At 47.1% G+C, this 16859-nt stretch overlaps 1 protein-coding gene across 1 annotated transcript in view; it reads left to right on the top strand.

Moving 5' to 3' along the window:
- Positions 1-16859, top strand: part of chd6 (chromodomain helicase DNA binding protein 6) — a 46136-nt gene that overhangs the window by 20323 nt on the left and 8954 nt on the right. The window contains exons 14-30 of the mRNA XM_036530714.1: positions 615-870; positions 1570-1780; positions 2771-2966; positions 3364-3528; positions 4820-4999; positions 5326-5436; positions 6432-6634; positions 7461-7660; positions 8782-8941; positions 9323-9412; positions 10057-10160; positions 11675-11804; positions 12356-12431; positions 12933-12987; positions 13341-13593; positions 14922-15130; positions 16515-16600. Coding sequence (XP_036386607.1) covers positions 615-870; positions 1570-1780; positions 2771-2966; positions 3364-3528; positions 4820-4999; positions 5326-5436; positions 6432-6634; positions 7461-7660; positions 8782-8941; positions 9323-9412; positions 10057-10160; positions 11675-11804; positions 12356-12431; positions 12933-12987; positions 13341-13593; positions 14922-15130; positions 16515-16600 — 2685 coding nt within the window. The remainder of the gene's footprint in view (positions 1-614; positions 871-1569; positions 1781-2770; positions 2967-3363; positions 3529-4819; positions 5000-5325; positions 5437-6431; positions 6635-7460; positions 7661-8781; positions 8942-9322; positions 9413-10056; positions 10161-11674; positions 11805-12355; positions 12432-12932; positions 12988-13340; positions 13594-14921; positions 15131-16514; positions 16601-16859) is intronic.

Raw genomic sequence — 16859 nt, 5'->3', positions numbered from 1 at the left:
TTTTGTAGACTGCTTAAACATTTGGGCAGCCTATGGTTTTTCTCCAGTAGATTTTCAGAATTTTGCTTGAATGATTTTCAGTCCCGAGTATGTTTTCCCACCATCCCTTTGTTTAAATGTAATGACTCTCAAGAGCCTAATTAAATCAGTGCTGATTCTCCAATACATTTTAAATACAAAAAAGTACAATTTCTCCTCTGGCATTTATACCAGAGTGTTCTTAAATGAGGAATGAGGTCTAAACGAGGTTTTTTTTTTTTTCTCATTGATAGATCACAAAATCATTTTCAAATCTTTTAATCATCAGTTTGTAAAAAAAAAAAAAAATATTGCATTATTTAACAGACTCTCTGTTATAAGTTTTGTGTCTCTGTTGTGTAACTAACGAGGTTATTGTGCAAGTAATAAGGGTATTGCAGTGGTTATTGTAAATGTCACACTGTTGACTGAGGTCTGATTTTGGGCTTCCTGAGATTGCATGGTGATTGGGTTAGGCGTTAGGCATTAGGTGTTAGGCATTAGGGATTGCGGGTTAGGGTTTAGGGGTTAGGGTTAGAGTGAGGGGTAGGTGACTGCGGGCTATGATGTGAGCACGGGGGTCACCTCGTTCCCAGGTGAAGAAGCTGCAGGCCATCCTGAAGCCCATGATGCTCCGGCGTCTGAAGGACGACGTGGAGAAGAACCTGGCGCCCAAGGAGGAGACCATCATCGAGGTGGAGCTGACCAACATCCAGAAGAAGTACTACCGCGCCATCCTGGAGAAGAACTTCACCTTCCTGGCCAAGGGCGCCAACCAGCACAACATGCCCAACCTCATCAACACCATGATGGAGCTGCGGAAGTGCTGCAACCACCCGTACCTGATCACAGGTAACGCACGCGTACGACTGCAAGTGAACATGCACGGCAGCTTTACAGCACAAGGAATGCAAGAAGACTACCATGTTATTCATAATTCTGTTATTCATAAAAACCCAATTTAGTGGCCCCAGTGAAGTTGTGTAAATGTGAGTCCTTGTCAGTTAATATTGTAAATTACACAGAAGTACACAAAGATCTGTTTGGAATCTGTTATTTATCCTAACGCTGTTGAGACTTGGGAATATTGAGTGGAAAAGAAAAGAAACTCTTGCCCTCCTAATGTTGTTTTACATATCTCCAAATTATGAATCCACTGCACTAGTCTAGCAATCTGAAATTCCTGTTATTGTGGTATACCGCTGTCTGTCACATGCTAAGGAAAGTATAGACACAAATAGTTAATTACAAATCAACAGATGGCCTGTGTTTATGCCCTACTCTGGCGAACTCTATCAGATAAGCCACCAGATGGGAAGCTCACAACCTGGCTGAAAAAGCACCTGGCTGAAAATCTCAGCACTGATAACTTTTTGTTTTTTTTCTCACCATTTATCTCTGAGGACATGTTACAGCACACAAGCTTCCCAAAGTGAATGGAAGGGAAAAAACAGCATGTTTGGGTCCATTTTACACTAGTTTGCTTGTTTTGATGTGGACACAGTGACGTGACCGTCTCTTGGCTGTGTGATGTTTGCTGTGTGAACGCAGGTGCCGAGGAGAAGATCCTGGAGAGCTTCAGGAAGACGCACAGCCCCGACGCCTGGGACTTCCAGCTGCAGGCCATGATCCAGGCGGCCGGGAAGCTGGTCCTCATCGACAAGCTGCTGCCCAAGCTGATCGCCGGGGGCCACAAGGTGCTGATCTTCTCCCAGATGGTGCGCTGCCTGGACATCCTGGAGGACTACCTCATCCAGAGGAGGTGAGGACGGGATGGCTCCGGCTCCGGCTCCCTGTCACCTGCTGCCCCCCTCAGTCAGCTGCTGCCTGGGGCTGCAAAACAAACACTGTGTCTAAAGCTAGTTATTATTAGTCACAGGAAATGGTGCTTCATAAAACCCGCACTGGGTGGAGATGCCATGTGCGGTGAGACACTGGTTCATATGAACCAGTTAAAAAACCTTGCTCTTCATAGCAAACCACGATGAATGGTTCAAATCAGCCATTGCTAGCTCAGAATATCCCCCCAAATTTAGCAGTTGATGAAGTCCCCCTGTTGCGTAACTGAATACAAGTTATTACCCTTTCCCCTTCTCACTTGGTAGAACCCAGGTCTGTATTAGGCGCAAAACAAACATGGCGTTAAAAGCTAATTATAATTAGCCACAGGAAAATGATGCTTCATAAAACCCACACGGGGTGGAGACACTGGGATAATCACTTACTCTAAGATAAGATAAGAGAGCTTTATTGTCATTGTTCAGGACATCAAAATTACAGTTGCTACCCATGTCAGTGCTATGACAACATATAACAAGAATTTAAAAACAACAAGAATATATACAAAATGTCTGAATATATAGGATATGAGGAGTGTATGGAACACAAATAAATAATAATAAAGTGTCTGTGCATTGGCAGGAACAGTCAGCAGAGTATGTATCTGTGTCTACACACCTGAAGTTCTGGTATGGTAGGAATGTATCCATGGCTGTTACTATAAAAATGAACCAATAAGAAAAACTCAGATGACTGGTTTAATGCAGTTAGCCATTGCTAGCTCAGAATAACAACCTGAATTCATGGGTTAATGAAGACCCATTCACCTTTTCACCAGCCAGAAACCAGGTCTGTATTATTTTATACAGTAGTGGTCATAAGGGCCATTCTAATGAAAGTGTTGCCTCATTACAGAGTGTTACTTTGTGCACCTGTAGAGTCTCTGAGCGTCTGCGTGTGTGTGTGACCTCAGGTACACGTACGAACGCATCGACGGGCGAGTGCGTGGGAATCTCCGTCAGGCCGCCATCGACCGCTTCTGCAAGGCGGACTCGGACCGCTTCGTCTTTCTCCTCTGCACGCGCGCCGGAGGCCTGGGGATAAACCTGACCGCCGCCGACACCTGCATCATCTTCGACTCTGACTGGAACCCCCAAAACGACCTGCAGGTGAGCCTCTCGCGGACCCGCGGCACACCCCTCTCCGCCCAGACCTCAGCAGGGGGTTCTGGAGCAGGCCAGTGTGTTGGGGGACATGTCTGAGAGGACATCTCAATTTTTTTTATTTCAGTGAAATGAGTAGTCCTCGCCAGTATGTGTGAAGGAGGGAAACCGGTGATTAGATCAGTTTGTGCAAAGTAAGGGAAATATTTCCCAGGCACAAAGAAGTAACAAGATGTACAAAATTGAAATAACGACATGATAGAAGCAAGCGAACTTTGAATGAACATTGAATCGATACATTGAATGCATAACACAGTGTTTTGCAGTAATGGTTAAATCTCTCATGATAGGAAGACATGGAAAGAATATGATTTGTCTGTGTCTTTCTGCTTGTGGTTGCCAGGCCCAGGCTCGCTGTCACCGGATTGGCCAGAGCAAGGCGGTGAAAGTGTATCGTCTCATAACGCGGAACTCCTATGAGAGGGAGATGTTCGACAAGGCCAGCCTGAAACTGGGGCTGGACAAGGCCGTGCTGCAGGACATCAACCGCAAGGGCAGCCTCAATGGAGTAAGAGACAGGGATTTCTACCGTGTGCGCTTAGGGGTTGCCTCAGTGGAGTGAGAGACTGGGATTTCTACCGTGTGCGCTTAGGGGTTGCCTCAGTGGAGTAAGACGCTGGGATTTCTGCTGTGTGCGCTTAGGGGTTGCCTCAGTGGAGTAAGACGCTGGGATTTCTGCTGTGTGCGCTTAGGGGTTGCCTCAGTGGAGTGAGAGACTGGGATTTCTGTTGTGTGCAGTTAGGAGTTGTATCAGTGGAGTAATAGTCTGCTCTCTCTGCTGTGTACAGTGAAAGATTGCCTCAGTGGAGTAGGAGACAGGTATTTCTGCTGTGTGCATTGAAGGGTCCCTCAGTGGCGTAATAGTCTGCTCTTTCCGCTGTGTACAGTGAAGGGTTGCTTCAGTGGAGTGAGAGACAGGGATTTCTGTTGTGTACAGTTAGGAGTTGTATCAGTGGAGTATGAGATTTCTCTCTCTGCTGTGTACAGTGAAAGGTTGTCTCAGTGGAGTAGGAGACAGGGATTTCTGCTGTGTACAGTGAGGGGTTGCCTCAGTGGTGTAAGAGACTGCTCTCTCCACTGTGTACGGTGAAGGGTTGCCTCAGTGGAGTGAGAGACTAGGATTTCTGCTGTGTACAGTTAAGAGTTGTATCAGTGGAGTAGGAGACAGGGATTTCTGCTGTGTAAACTCAGGGGTTGTCTCAGTGGACCAGGATTTCTCCTGTATACACTGAAGGGTTGCCTCAGTGGTGTAAAAGACAGGGATTTCTGCTGTGTACAGTGAAGGGTCACCTCAGTGGAGTAAGAGACTGCTCTCTCCACTGTGTACAGTGAGGGGTTGTCTCTGTGGCGTAATAGTCTGTTCTCTCCACTGTGTACAGTGAGGGGTTGCCTCAGTGGAGTGAGGCGCTGCAGGTCGATCTGTTGTTGTAATGAGGCTATTAAAACTGCATTCCACTCAAGCCCCTAAAGACTTGGCCACAATATAGTAAATTAGGGATGCGTCCAATATATATTTTGGGTTTTTGTTGAATCCAGCACAGTAGTTTTGGCTGAATACCAAACCGAGTATCAAACCTTGCAAAAACACAAAAAAACTTTTTCTTGTTTTAAAATTGGCAGACTTACCAGTACAGCCACTACCTGGGGACTGCACTGGCACAAATGTACTCATATTTTCATGGTTCTCATTTGTTCAGTCAAATTTAGGATATATAGGCTGAGTGTTATCATGTAAGTAACTTCCACGCTTGCCTCTGTGGGGTAGTGACTATAGGGGCCTCATTGGGATACTTCCATAGGTGCAGCAGCTGTCCAAGATGGAGGTGGAGGACCTCTTGCGTAAAGGGGCGTATGGAGCACTGATGGACGAGGAGGACGAGGGCTCCAAGTTCTGCGAGGAAGACATCGATCAGATCCTGCAGCGCCGCACGCAGACCATCACCATCCAGTCTGAGGGAAAGGGCTCCACCTTTGCCAAGGTACTCCTCTGTCTGACCGCTCCGCGGTCTGGCTCTCACCAGCAAAGCAGGCCAAAGAGGATAAGCAAACAAGGGAGAAAGTCTCTGATGGTTTGCTGTTTACCATGGCATAATAGCTGCCACTGACAAGATGTCCTGATTTGCATAAACTAATCATATGTGTGTGTGCACAATTTTTATACACGTGTGCACACACACACGTGCGAATTACTGGTGTCCTGGTAGCGTACTTTCAAAGTGTCACTCCTTCTGTAACTTGAGCAGAATGAAATAAGCCAGGATCCTGCGATTCCAGCCTGATCAGCGCTTGTGTTTGTTGTGTCTAGGCCAGCTTCGTGTCGTCTGGGAATAGAACTGACATCTCTCTGGATGACCCCAACTTCTGGCAGAAATGGGCCAAAATAGCAGAGCTGGAGATCGACTCCAAGGCAGAGAAGGTGAGGGCCACGGCTGACTCAGAGGGGAAGATGAGCTACTGTCTAACCATGCTTCAAAACCACAAAAACATGGCCATGTCACAGCAGACGATGAACAAAGTAGAACTTTAACTGTTGAAAAACTGAACCGACATAAAATGAAAGGGTAAGAAGTCTCATCCTCAGGTGGTTATTGTAGATCAGAGTAATTCCTGTGTGAGAGGGAGAAGATTGAGAGGAGAGTTGAGCTCCATCAGTGCCCTGTTTTCGGTGTGACTCTGGGGTTTGGGGGAATGGGAGGATTGAGCTCGATCAGTGCCTCGTGTTTGGGGTGAGTCTGGGGTTTGGGCGAAAGGGGTGGTTGAGCTCGATCAGTGCCTCGTGTTTGGGGTGAGTCTGGGGTTTGGGGGAATGGGAGGATTGAGCTCGATCAGTGCCTCATGTTTGGGGTGAGTCTGGGGTTTGGGGGAAAGGGGTGGTTGAACTCGATCAGTGCCTCGTGTTTGGGGTGAGTCTGGGGTTTGGGCGAAAGGGGTGGTTGAGCTCAATCAGTGCCTCGTGTTTGGGGTGAGTCTGGGGTTTGGGGGAAAGGGGTGGTTGAGCTCAATCAGTGCCTCGTGTTTGGGGTGAGTCTGGGGTTTGGGGGAAAGGGGTGGTTGAGCTCGATCAGTGCCTCATGTTTGGGGTGAGTCTGGGGTTTGGGGGAAAGGGGTGGTTGAGCTCGATCAGTGCCTCGTGTTTGGGGTGAGTCTGGGGTTTGGGGGAAAGGGGTGGTTGAGCTCGATCAGTGCCTCGTGTTTGGGGGGAGTCTGGGGTTTGGGGGAAAGGGGTGGTTGAGCTCGATCAGTGCCTCGTGTTTGGGGTGAGTCTGGGGTTTGGGGGAAAGGGGTGGTTGAGCTCGATCAGTGCCTTGTGTTTGGGATGACTCTGGGGCTGAGATGATGGGAACGCGGAGATCGATCAGCACTATGCTTGGGGGTGAATCTGTGGCTCATCGCTGAGGCCCTTGTCCTCAGGAGAGCCTGGTGATTGACACCCCGCGGGTGAGGAAGCAGACGCGGCACTACAACTCCTTCGAGGACGACGAGCTGATGGAGTTCTCCGAGCTGGACAGCGACTCGGAGGAGCGACCCTGCCGCACCCGCCGCCTCAGCGACCGGAACCGCCGCTACCTGCGCGCCGAGTGCTTCCGGGTCGAGAAGAACTTGCTCATATTCGGGTGAGTCTCCATGAAGCCGTGTCTGTGCCACGCCCAGGTTCGGCCTGTGTGCAGGGGTTGGGCTGGGAAAATGTCCACCTTTCTTTGAATGTCCTTGAGTTTTCCTCATGGCCACTGTGGAGAAGCTGGTTAACACATCATAAAATCCAACGAAGAAACCATCCCTTTCCAGACACACACCTGTATTTAATAAGCCTCCAGTTAGGCAGGGGTTCGTTAGACAATGGCAAGCTTCACAAGCAGACAGTTACAGTTATGAACACGTTTCAGTGCAGTTGAGGAAATGATATCCTGTTGGTTTGAATTCGATTGATGACAAAGGGCCCTTGAACATTTAACATTTTAAACAACTGACACAAACAATTAACTATGTTTCTATGGGAAGTGCAGGCCAGCCTGCACAGCCTCATTTCCACATGCTTGCGTCCCGTATCCACGAAATGCCAAATGTGTGCGCACGGGGTCGAAAAGGACCTTCTCATTTTCTGGAAAGTCTTGGCTGCACTCAAGCTTAGCTAGTATGCACAGGTTGGGCTGGAAAACTTCCACCCTTCTTTGCGTGTCCTTGAGTTTTCCCCGTGGCCTCATTTTCACACATGTGGGTCCCATACTCGCAAAATGCCAAAGGTGTGTGCGCAAGGTAGAGAAGAACCCGGTCATTTTCAGGTGAATCTTTGCCGTACCCAAACTTAGCTTGCATGCACAGGTTGGGCTGGAAAACTTCTACCCTTCTTTGCGTGCCCTTGAGTTTTTCCCACGGGCTCGTTTTCCACACGTGTGTGTCCTGTATTTGTGAAAACCCCCGAATCTGTGTGTGCGTGTGCAGCTGGGGCCGCTGGAAGGACATCCTCACCCACGGCCGCTTCAAGTGGCACCTGGCGGAGCGGGACATGGAGCTGCTGTGCCGGGCGCTGCTGGTCTACTGCGTGCGCCACTACAAGGGCGACGACAAGATCAAGAGCTTCATCTGGGATCTGATCACGCCCACCAAGGACGGGCACAACGAGGCCCTGCAGAACCACTCAGGTGAGGAGGTTCAGTCCGGTTCAGTCCGGTCCGGCGGCCGGAGATCTGCCCATCTGGTCCGATCCGCTCGGCAGTCAGAGACCTGCCCGCGTTTCCCTGGACGCTTCCATCCATCGATCCGCGGCTGGGGGGAGGAGGATTTGATCGGAAGGCAGTATGAGTAATCAGAGCTCTTTCACGCAGGACCCCACCCAGTGTTAATGTTGCATGTAATTGTGTGGAAGGAATCATTGACTCGGCTTGAATCTGACCGCGTGAAAAGATTAAAAAAAAAAAAAAGGATAAGTGCAGGTTTCTTTAAATAGAAATGACACCATGAAGTGAGTCACCTTCAGCTTATCTAACCCACAATAAACCTTTTTAACTCGCTGTAGTACAAACTGCTGTGTGAACCTGAATGTCCATCCTTAAGGCTACTGTGTGATAACAGAACCAGCCGTAGTATATCCTATACTGCATAGCAACTCTGCTTTGAACCTCAAAGGGAAATTGTCTGTTCAGTCTAGTTCCTTAGCTCTTATAAGTGCCTTATACAGGGTGTTTATAATCCTTGAAAAGCCCTGAAAGTATTTTCATCATGGAAAATCATCCAAAAGTCTTGGAGAGTGATCAGATGCCCCACTGTCCGTGTTAAGTCAAAGAAACACAAATCCAAAAAAAAAAAGCTGGTAAAATATGTCCATCCCTCGTGCTAACACGAGCTATTTAAATGTCAGTTACATAATGTCTGGCAGTGTGTGGTCATATTGCTAACAGTTTAGCTTGCTTGTTACTGTGTATAATATACCCACTGCCAAAAGTCAGTGAAGAGTGGTATTCACTGACTCAAATCCAAGGGCAACCACAAGTGTGTCTGTGTGCAGACACAAAATATTTAAGTAATGCCTATTATAAAGCACTTTCTCCAATGCCTATTAGAAAGCACTTCCTCCTTATCAAAGTAGCTCCGTTTGACTGTTGTAAATCTTACATTTATCCTTAAAAAGTCAGGGAAAATACAGAGCTGACCAGAGTGGGAGCACTGCCAGTGTGTGAAACCTTTGATGTTACAGCGGGGGAGCAGTGTCGGGGGCTGTGTGAGGTGAGTGAGATGGCTAACCCGAAACGTGCTGTACCCTCAGGCCTCTCTGCCCCCGTGCCCCGAGGGCGCAAGGGCAAGAAGCTGAAGAACCAGCTGTGCCAGCCGGAGCTGAAGAACGCCGACTGGCTGGTCCACTGCAACCCCGAAGTGGTCCTGCAAGACGACAGCTACAAGAAGCACCTCAAACAGCATTGCAACAAGTGAGTCTCTGCGGCTTGCTCCTGTACCCTAGGAGGACTTCAGGACAGGGATTCTGGCTGTGCCCAGTCCGAGAGGTTGTTGGTTTGATTCCCTACCGGGGAACTGCTGCTGTAGCCTTGGGCAAGGTACTTAACCCAGTATTGCCTCGGTAAATATACACCTCTATGAATGCATAACGTGTGAAAATCGTAACCTATATAAGTCACTCTGGATAGGAGCATCTGCTCAATGGGTGTTGTGTAATGTAATCCCAGTGCAGAGGTATCATTACATGTAGAGGGATTTTGAACTGGTTCCGCGGCCGTCTCGTTGGAAGCAGGACGTCCCGATAACAACAGCAGGCCGCTCACAAGCACGGTTGCGCTGTGTGCCTCCCACAGGGTCCTGCTGAGGGTGCGAATGCTGTACTACCTGAAAGTGGAGGTCCTGGGAGAGGCGGCCGCGCAGGCCCTGGAGGGCATCCCTGCCAGGTGAGCCTCTTGTCAGGGGCTAGCGCCAGGGAGACTCAGCCAGAGGCTGTGGAGGGGTGGGCGCAGTGCCCGCCAGGGGCATCAGTGCATCTGCATACTGACCAGGATTTCTGGAATGAGAACCTGGTTGTTGATCCCACCAGTGGAAGTGCAAACAATTGAACAGTACATCAGCAGATTTTAAAGCCACTGCTATAAATTAATGCATATACTGGTGTACATGGATAGTATTATATATTCACCTGGAATGGGCATCAGTGTAGCACAGTGGTAAGGAGCAGGGCTTGTAACCAAAACCTTGCTGGTTCAATTCCCTGCTAGGGCACTGCTGCTGTACCCTTGGGCCAAGGTACTTAACCCACAATTGCCTCAGTAGATATCCAGCTGTATAAATTGATAACATATACAGTTGTAACCTGTGTTACAGTTGTAACCTGTGTTAAGTCAGTCTGGATAAGAGGGTCTGCTAAATGACAATAATGTAATGTAATGTAATGGAATAAAATTCCACATCAGTATTTGTGACCATGTGATAGTATATTTTTATGGGTGTATGAAAGTAAAATACTGAGTGAGGTGTGTGCGTGTGTGTGTGTGCGTGTGTGTGTGTGTGTGTGTGTGTGTGTGTGTGTGTTTCTCCACAGCAAATTGGAGGTGCCCCTGCCGGATATTGACTACCTGGAGATCCCAGTGGTGTGGTGGGATGCAGAAGCAGACAAGTCTCTCCTGATAGGCGTCCATAAACACGGTAATCTCATCTCTGCAAGAGGACAGATTGTGCTTTATATCAGTAGCCTCCAGCTATGATCTTCAGGGTTGCAGGGGGCTGCTTGTAGGTTTTAAAGTAAAATTGACAGTAGATTTGTGTGTGTGTGTTTGTATATACATATATATTTAAAAAATATAAGTACTTTAAGTATTTAAAGTACTGTAAAAAGTATGTAGTCTATGATTAATTAAACACGTAGACCATAATTCAGACATGGTTCTGGAATCGCCTCATAGGCTCAAGTGTCGTTTTCCTGTTGACATAGCATTTCTGCAGTTCCAAGGAGTGTAAGTCACCCAGCTTAAAAAGCTGCCGCACAGTTTGAGTACTTTTTTCCGTGGATAGGACTCTGAGTGCTTAAACACAAACCAGGCTGTCAATCTCATGAGTACTTTGCTGACGTCCGTATGGTGTTTGTGGAAATAATTCTCAGCTGGAAAATAAAATACTACAATAAAGTATTGTTAGCTTCCTGCTATTGAGATGTTTCAGTTATTGTTGCTCATTTAAACGTTTCAACAGGGGAGGGCGATGATTCTAGTTCTGGAACTTTGTTAAGCTCTAGAACTGTCTCTTAGTCTTGGATTTAAGCTTTGATAAATATTTTGCGATGTATCAAGTGAACATATCAGCTGCTGGCTGGATGTTATCTCAGTCCTTCAGGACCCCTTGTGCCCAGGGTCATTCATCATTGCTTTCAGGAGGTTTCACTGTTCTACCTATGGGATTAAATCACTGCATGCACCAGCACTGTTGCCTCTGTGTAGTTGAAGTGTTACCATGTAATAGTTATACTACAGTATCAGTCAAACGTTTGGACACACCTGATTAAGATAATGGGCATCATGCATGCAAAGACATCTTGATCTAAAGATTTATTCTTAAATGCCAATGACATATGTTTCTTAGGCATCAGCTTCACTATTTATATTTGTCTATGTGTGAATTTCTTTCCAAAAAAAACTTCTTAATTAAAAAAAAATATAGATTTTTTGGCTACTTTGAGTTATTTGTTTGTAACACTTTTTTTGGTCACTGCATAATTCCATTTGTGTTATTTCGTAGTTTTGATGTCTTTACTATTATTCTAAAATGTGGACAATAGTAAAAATAAAGAAAGAAAAGTGTTTCCAAACCTTTGACTGGTACTGTGCATTTTACAGATTCATGGTTATTTTTGCGAGTGGGTGTGTGACTTTGCAGCTGTATCCTGCTAACACAGTTCAGACTGACTAAGGCTCGGTGTCCTTGATCCCGAGATGAAGTCAGTTCCAAAGATAGTCTTTTCAGCTCTTTATTTCTGTTGCTGGAGAGAACTGGAGAATTCATTGTGTTAGCAGGTGAACACGCCACATGCTGGCTCCTTTGAATACCCATTTATAGGCACTGTTGACTGCTGCTAACCCCATGTGCTTTAATAAGATAAGTGCTGCTCTGCGCTGGGATTTAACCTGGGTCTGTGTGTGCGTTTGCTGTGTGTGTGCGTGCCGCAGGTTATGAGCGATACAACGCCATGCGGGCAGACCCGGACCTCTGCTTCCTGGAGCGGGTGGGCATGCCGGACGTCACGGCGCTGTCTGCTGAGCAAGGTGTCGGGGACGTGGTGGCTGACATCACTGAAAGGCAAGGAGGGAGCGAGGGGGATCCCCCACACAGATTTACAGGGGCTCGGACACTTACTAAACACGCTTCATGTGCTCTTACCGTTCGTAAAAAGAAAATACAAACATTCAACAGTAATGGTGCATGTGGAATCAGTACTTTTCACACAAATTCAGATTTGTGAAAATGTTATACTACTAATGCATACTGTATTTATTGAATACAGATGTCGGCAGTGTGGTGTAGTGGTAACGAGCAGGGCTTGTTCGGTTCCTCACTGGGGCATTGCTGCTGTAACCTTAGGCAAGGTACTTATTCTAGAGGTGCCTCAGTAAATATCCAGCTGCAAAAATGGGTAACATGTAGAAACCGCATCCTATGTAAGTTGCCCTGGAGAAAAGCGTCTGCTAAATGCTGATAATGTAATGTTGTACTTGTCGTGATCTGTTTTTTTTTAAAGAATAGGATCATATCAGATAAACAGATGGAGTCCAGCTGATGAAGTGGGCCGGCATTTCCACGACTTATGTCCTGTTTCTTTTATTTTTTCTTTTTCTTGTTTTGTTTTGCAGCTCTTGCAAAAGTGACGAGGTGAAAGACGAGACGGAGAGCAAGCCAGACGTGGGAGGGGAGAAGGAGCAGCCAGAGGTGAGAAGGCTGTGGTGAATGCGCAGAAACGGCAGCTGAAGCACAGCTCGGAACACGATATGTGCTTTTATTTATCGAGTCGCTGAGTTGTTTGTGTTGTGATCACCTGAACGCCGGCTGGGCTGTTTCTGTCCTTGCTTACACCTGGGGCTCCGCAGTGGCCTCCAGACAAATAATTGCTTCAGACTTTGTGTATAGCACCTATAAAAAGGCATGTCCTGTTTAAGGCTACTTCTGTGGTCAGTGTGGAGTTTTGTTAAGTGTACTATGGAGGGAGTGGGTTTTTACTACGTCACGGTCGCACAGCTTTTAAGTATTCAAGTTTTTAACCCATAAAAGCCTGATACTGTGTTTGGTATATAAAAAACTTGCCACTTGTTAGCTTGATATTCTCGCTTTGTTAGCGCATGCGGGTACCACCAGATGTTTCTGCTTCTTATGTTGGCTCTGCTGTATACTGAAATGATGTTGTGGTGCGTCATTCTTCATTTTACCCTGAAGGAGGAGACGGCGTCCTGTAACGAAACGGCAGACAAAAATGACAGCGCTGTTGCAGGTAAACGGGAGTATCCTGTCTCAGGGAGACTGTTTACACATGTACAAGACTGTGAATAGAGTCCCAAACTGAAGTCTCAGTGTTTAAGCCGGTGCGGTGTCAGGACACTGTAAAAACAGCATTAATCACAGTAGCTGGTGTAGGGATCGTCTGCTTCGCAGGGTGATGACATGGGGGTCTAGCTGTGATTTATTGAATGGGTATTAAATTGATTGGGGCACAGGACTTCTACTTTTGTGTTGTGGATAGAAATCTGCTTGGCTTTACACGAGTAAACCTTTTTTAGCATCCCCCTACTTCCTCCTTCCTTCTTACCATGTTCTGTGTCTGTTTCGCCCTCCTCCTCACCTCAGTGGTCAGCACCCAGGAGGGTGGGGAGCAGGGGCGGGCCTTGTGGCCGGCAGGCTCCGCCCTCACCGCCCGGCTGCGCCGCCTCATCACGGCGTACCAGCGCTTCACCCGCCGGGAGCCCACGCGCCCTGACTTCCTGATGCCCGAGGGGGTGGGCGTGGGGGTCGGGGTGGGGCCAATGCCGTGGCAGCTGGGGGAGGAGCTTCGGCGGCGCACCATCGAGCCGGACCCGCTCTTCCTGGAGTGGCAGAGGAGGTGAGTTTCGCCAGACCTGCATCTAGAGAGGACGGTCTGGAGATGTATGGAATTGCTGACCTGCGTCTTATTCGGGTGGAATAGAGATTTATGGAATTGTTGGCAGCGTGTTTCCCTGTGTCTCAGTTGTATTCAACTTAATTTAATGCCACTCATTATGTTTCGAGTATTAAGATTAAAGAGACATGTACCAGTCCAGAAGGTCAGATAGCACACAGGCGGAGCACATTAACAGATGGTTTCAGAAATGTGATTGTGTACCGATTAGTATCGAGTACACATATGTGGTCTACATTGGGGAAGCTGCAAAATGAATGAAACAATCTTAAGATTCCTTATGAATCTTCATTTTAGAAAGGCTACAAACTTCTGTATAGTATCTATCAACACCTTTGATACTTGCAAAATTGTATTTCGTTTACTCAAGGGGAAGTCCAAAGATCCGTGATTAGATGCTATTCATTATATATTTAATGCTGTCACACACTGATGACAGGATTGTTGAAGTCAGATAATGACATGTTAAGCAACAATAACTGTGAAAAGTCTCCCAAAGGTAAAATGTCAATAGGTGTTGTTAATTGCACAGGCTGTATCCTTAAACTGCTCCTGTCTTCTCTGAGAAGAAGGAAGGCCCCCATATTAAGACTGAAATACTGGAAGGATCATCATCTCCCTTAGATAAAATATAAATGATTTGTTTGCACAACCATGCAACCTGGCTTTGATTTTGGAGAAATATGAACCTGCAGATCAGAGTAACCCCCCAGGAGAGAGGGGTTTTGGCAGCAGTGGTTATTTAGACTACAGACATGGACTCCTGTTTGCCTTGACTGCCTTGAAAGGTGATTCTTGGTATCTGACAGAAGAGATGGAAACTGTTGTGTGACTTTGATCACTATGTCGATTTGGGAAAGCGTTCACTGCCCTGCAATCAGTGTAATCGTGCTGTGCAATGTTGGTAATCCGTTTGAAGGAAGCCTTTAAATCTCATCACTCCATTGAATAGTAAAGGCTATACGACACGGTTTGAATGTTTTTTGTATGAAATAGCCCTCTCTCTGATTGTCGCTAAAATTAAAAGATGGCTGTGCGTACCAGGTTTAGATCAAAGATATCTGATATCAAAGATATTTTTATCATTGTACTCCAGGCTATATTACGTTTCACTGCAGAGATTAGCTCCAGGGAGGAAGCAGGGATGGTTTGGGGACACTGCGTTACAGTTGGGTCTGAGTGTGAGACCCTGTGGAACGTTTTGTGTTTAAGATTTGTACCGGGTTTGAAGGTCGGTCAGAGGGAGAGAACGTTGTTGCCTCTGTCACCAGGTGGACGCGGCGCGAGCAGGCCGATTTCTACCGCACCGTGTCCTCCTTCGGCGTGGTGTACGACCCGGAGAAGAAGGCCTTCGACTGGACGCAGTTCCGCTCCTTCGCCCGGCTGGAGAGGAAGACGGACGAGAGCCTGGAGAGATACTTCCGCAGCTTCGTGTCCATGTGCCGCACCGCCTGCAGGCTGCCGCTGCGCAAGGACGAAGGTAAACCATCCCCCCCCGCTGCAGGGGGCGCGAGGCCTTGCCCGCGAGACACTTCCACAGAGCGGGCGGATATGCATGCATGCACACTCTCACACACACACACACACACACATACACACACACACACACACACACACACACACATATACCTACTCACACACACACACACACACACACGCATATACCTACACACGTACATACACACGCACACACACACACACGCATATACCTACACACGTACATGCACACGCACGCGCACACACACACACACACACACACGCATGCATGCATACACACACCTACAGACACACTCAGACACCCGTACGCGCGCACACACACTCCTACCTACACAGATGCATGCACACACCTACAGAAACACTCAGACATCTGTACACACACACACACACACACACACACACACACACAGACACATGTCCACGTGCACACAGACACACATACACAGATGCACATACAGATGCACACACATAAACACACAGACGTACATGCACGCAGACACACGCACATACTCAAATGCTTACACACAGATACAGACACAGACACACACACACACACACACACGTCCATGTACACACAGACACATGCGTACAGATGCACACACAGACACAAATGCACATGGACACAGATGCACACACACGCAGACACACGCACATATTCAAATGCTTACACACAGATACAGACACAGACACACACACACACACACATCCATGTACACACAGACACATGCGTACAGATGCACACACAGACACAAATGCACATGGACACAGATGCACACACACGCAGACACACGCACATATTCAAATGCTTACACACAGATACAGACACAGACACACACACACACACACACACGTCCATGTACACACAGACACATGCGTACAGATGCACACACAGACACAAATGCACATGGACACAGATGCACACACACGCAGACACACGCACATATTCAAATGCTTACACACAGACAGATACACACACACACACACTGTAGCCCTGCACATCTTGCAGGTCACCTTTGATGTAAGCCAGACTGCCCCACAGCTCTTTATACTTTAGAGCAAACTCAGATTATGTTTTAAATTGCTAATTTAAATCGTGGAGCAGGTATAATAATAATATCTCTAATACATCTGTAATATCAGGCTAATTTTAGGCTAATATCTTTGTGTACTTTTTATACCTCATTTTGTTCCAAGACGTTTAGAGTTGCTCAGTTAAATAGCAGATTAAACAGATTTGTTTTCTTAGCCTAAGCAGGGGTTAGGCCTTATTGATCATGATGGAGTCCCTGCTACCACAGCTTTGCTGTCATTGCTGAGCCGTGGGGGGGTATCTCACGGCTTCCCTCCTGTCGGGGCTCTTTTCTCAGGGCCTCTGGACCACTCCCTGTTCGTGGAGCCCATCACGGAGGAGCGGGCGGCCCGGACGCTGTACCGCATCGAGCTGCTGCGGAAGGTCCTAATTCCTATTTGCACTACTTGTACACAGGGCCGCCGCAATTCAGTAAATGTGCCACATCCTGAAGAGCAATATCTCAGCTGCTAATAATAAAAGTTATCATATCTTATTGTTTTATAGGTTCAACAAATATATACATTTTATATTTTATTTATATATGTAGCTATATATCTATCTTTTTTAAATTAGTTTAGCTGTTTTCTATTTTTAAATGCTGTTTGTGTGAATGCACCGTCAGGATTGCTACTCAAGTTCG

The sequence above is a fragment of the Megalops cyprinoides genome, chromosome 6 (assembly GCF_013368585.1).
Source record: "Megalops cyprinoides isolate fMegCyp1 chromosome 6, fMegCyp1.pri, whole genome shotgun sequence".
In the NCBI taxonomy this organism is placed as follows: domain Eukaryota; kingdom Metazoa; phylum Chordata; class Actinopteri; order Elopiformes; family Megalopidae; genus Megalops; species Megalops cyprinoides.
The sequence above is the reverse complement of the archived record's forward strand: the minus strand, read 5'-3'. Positions and strand labels throughout refer to the sequence as shown.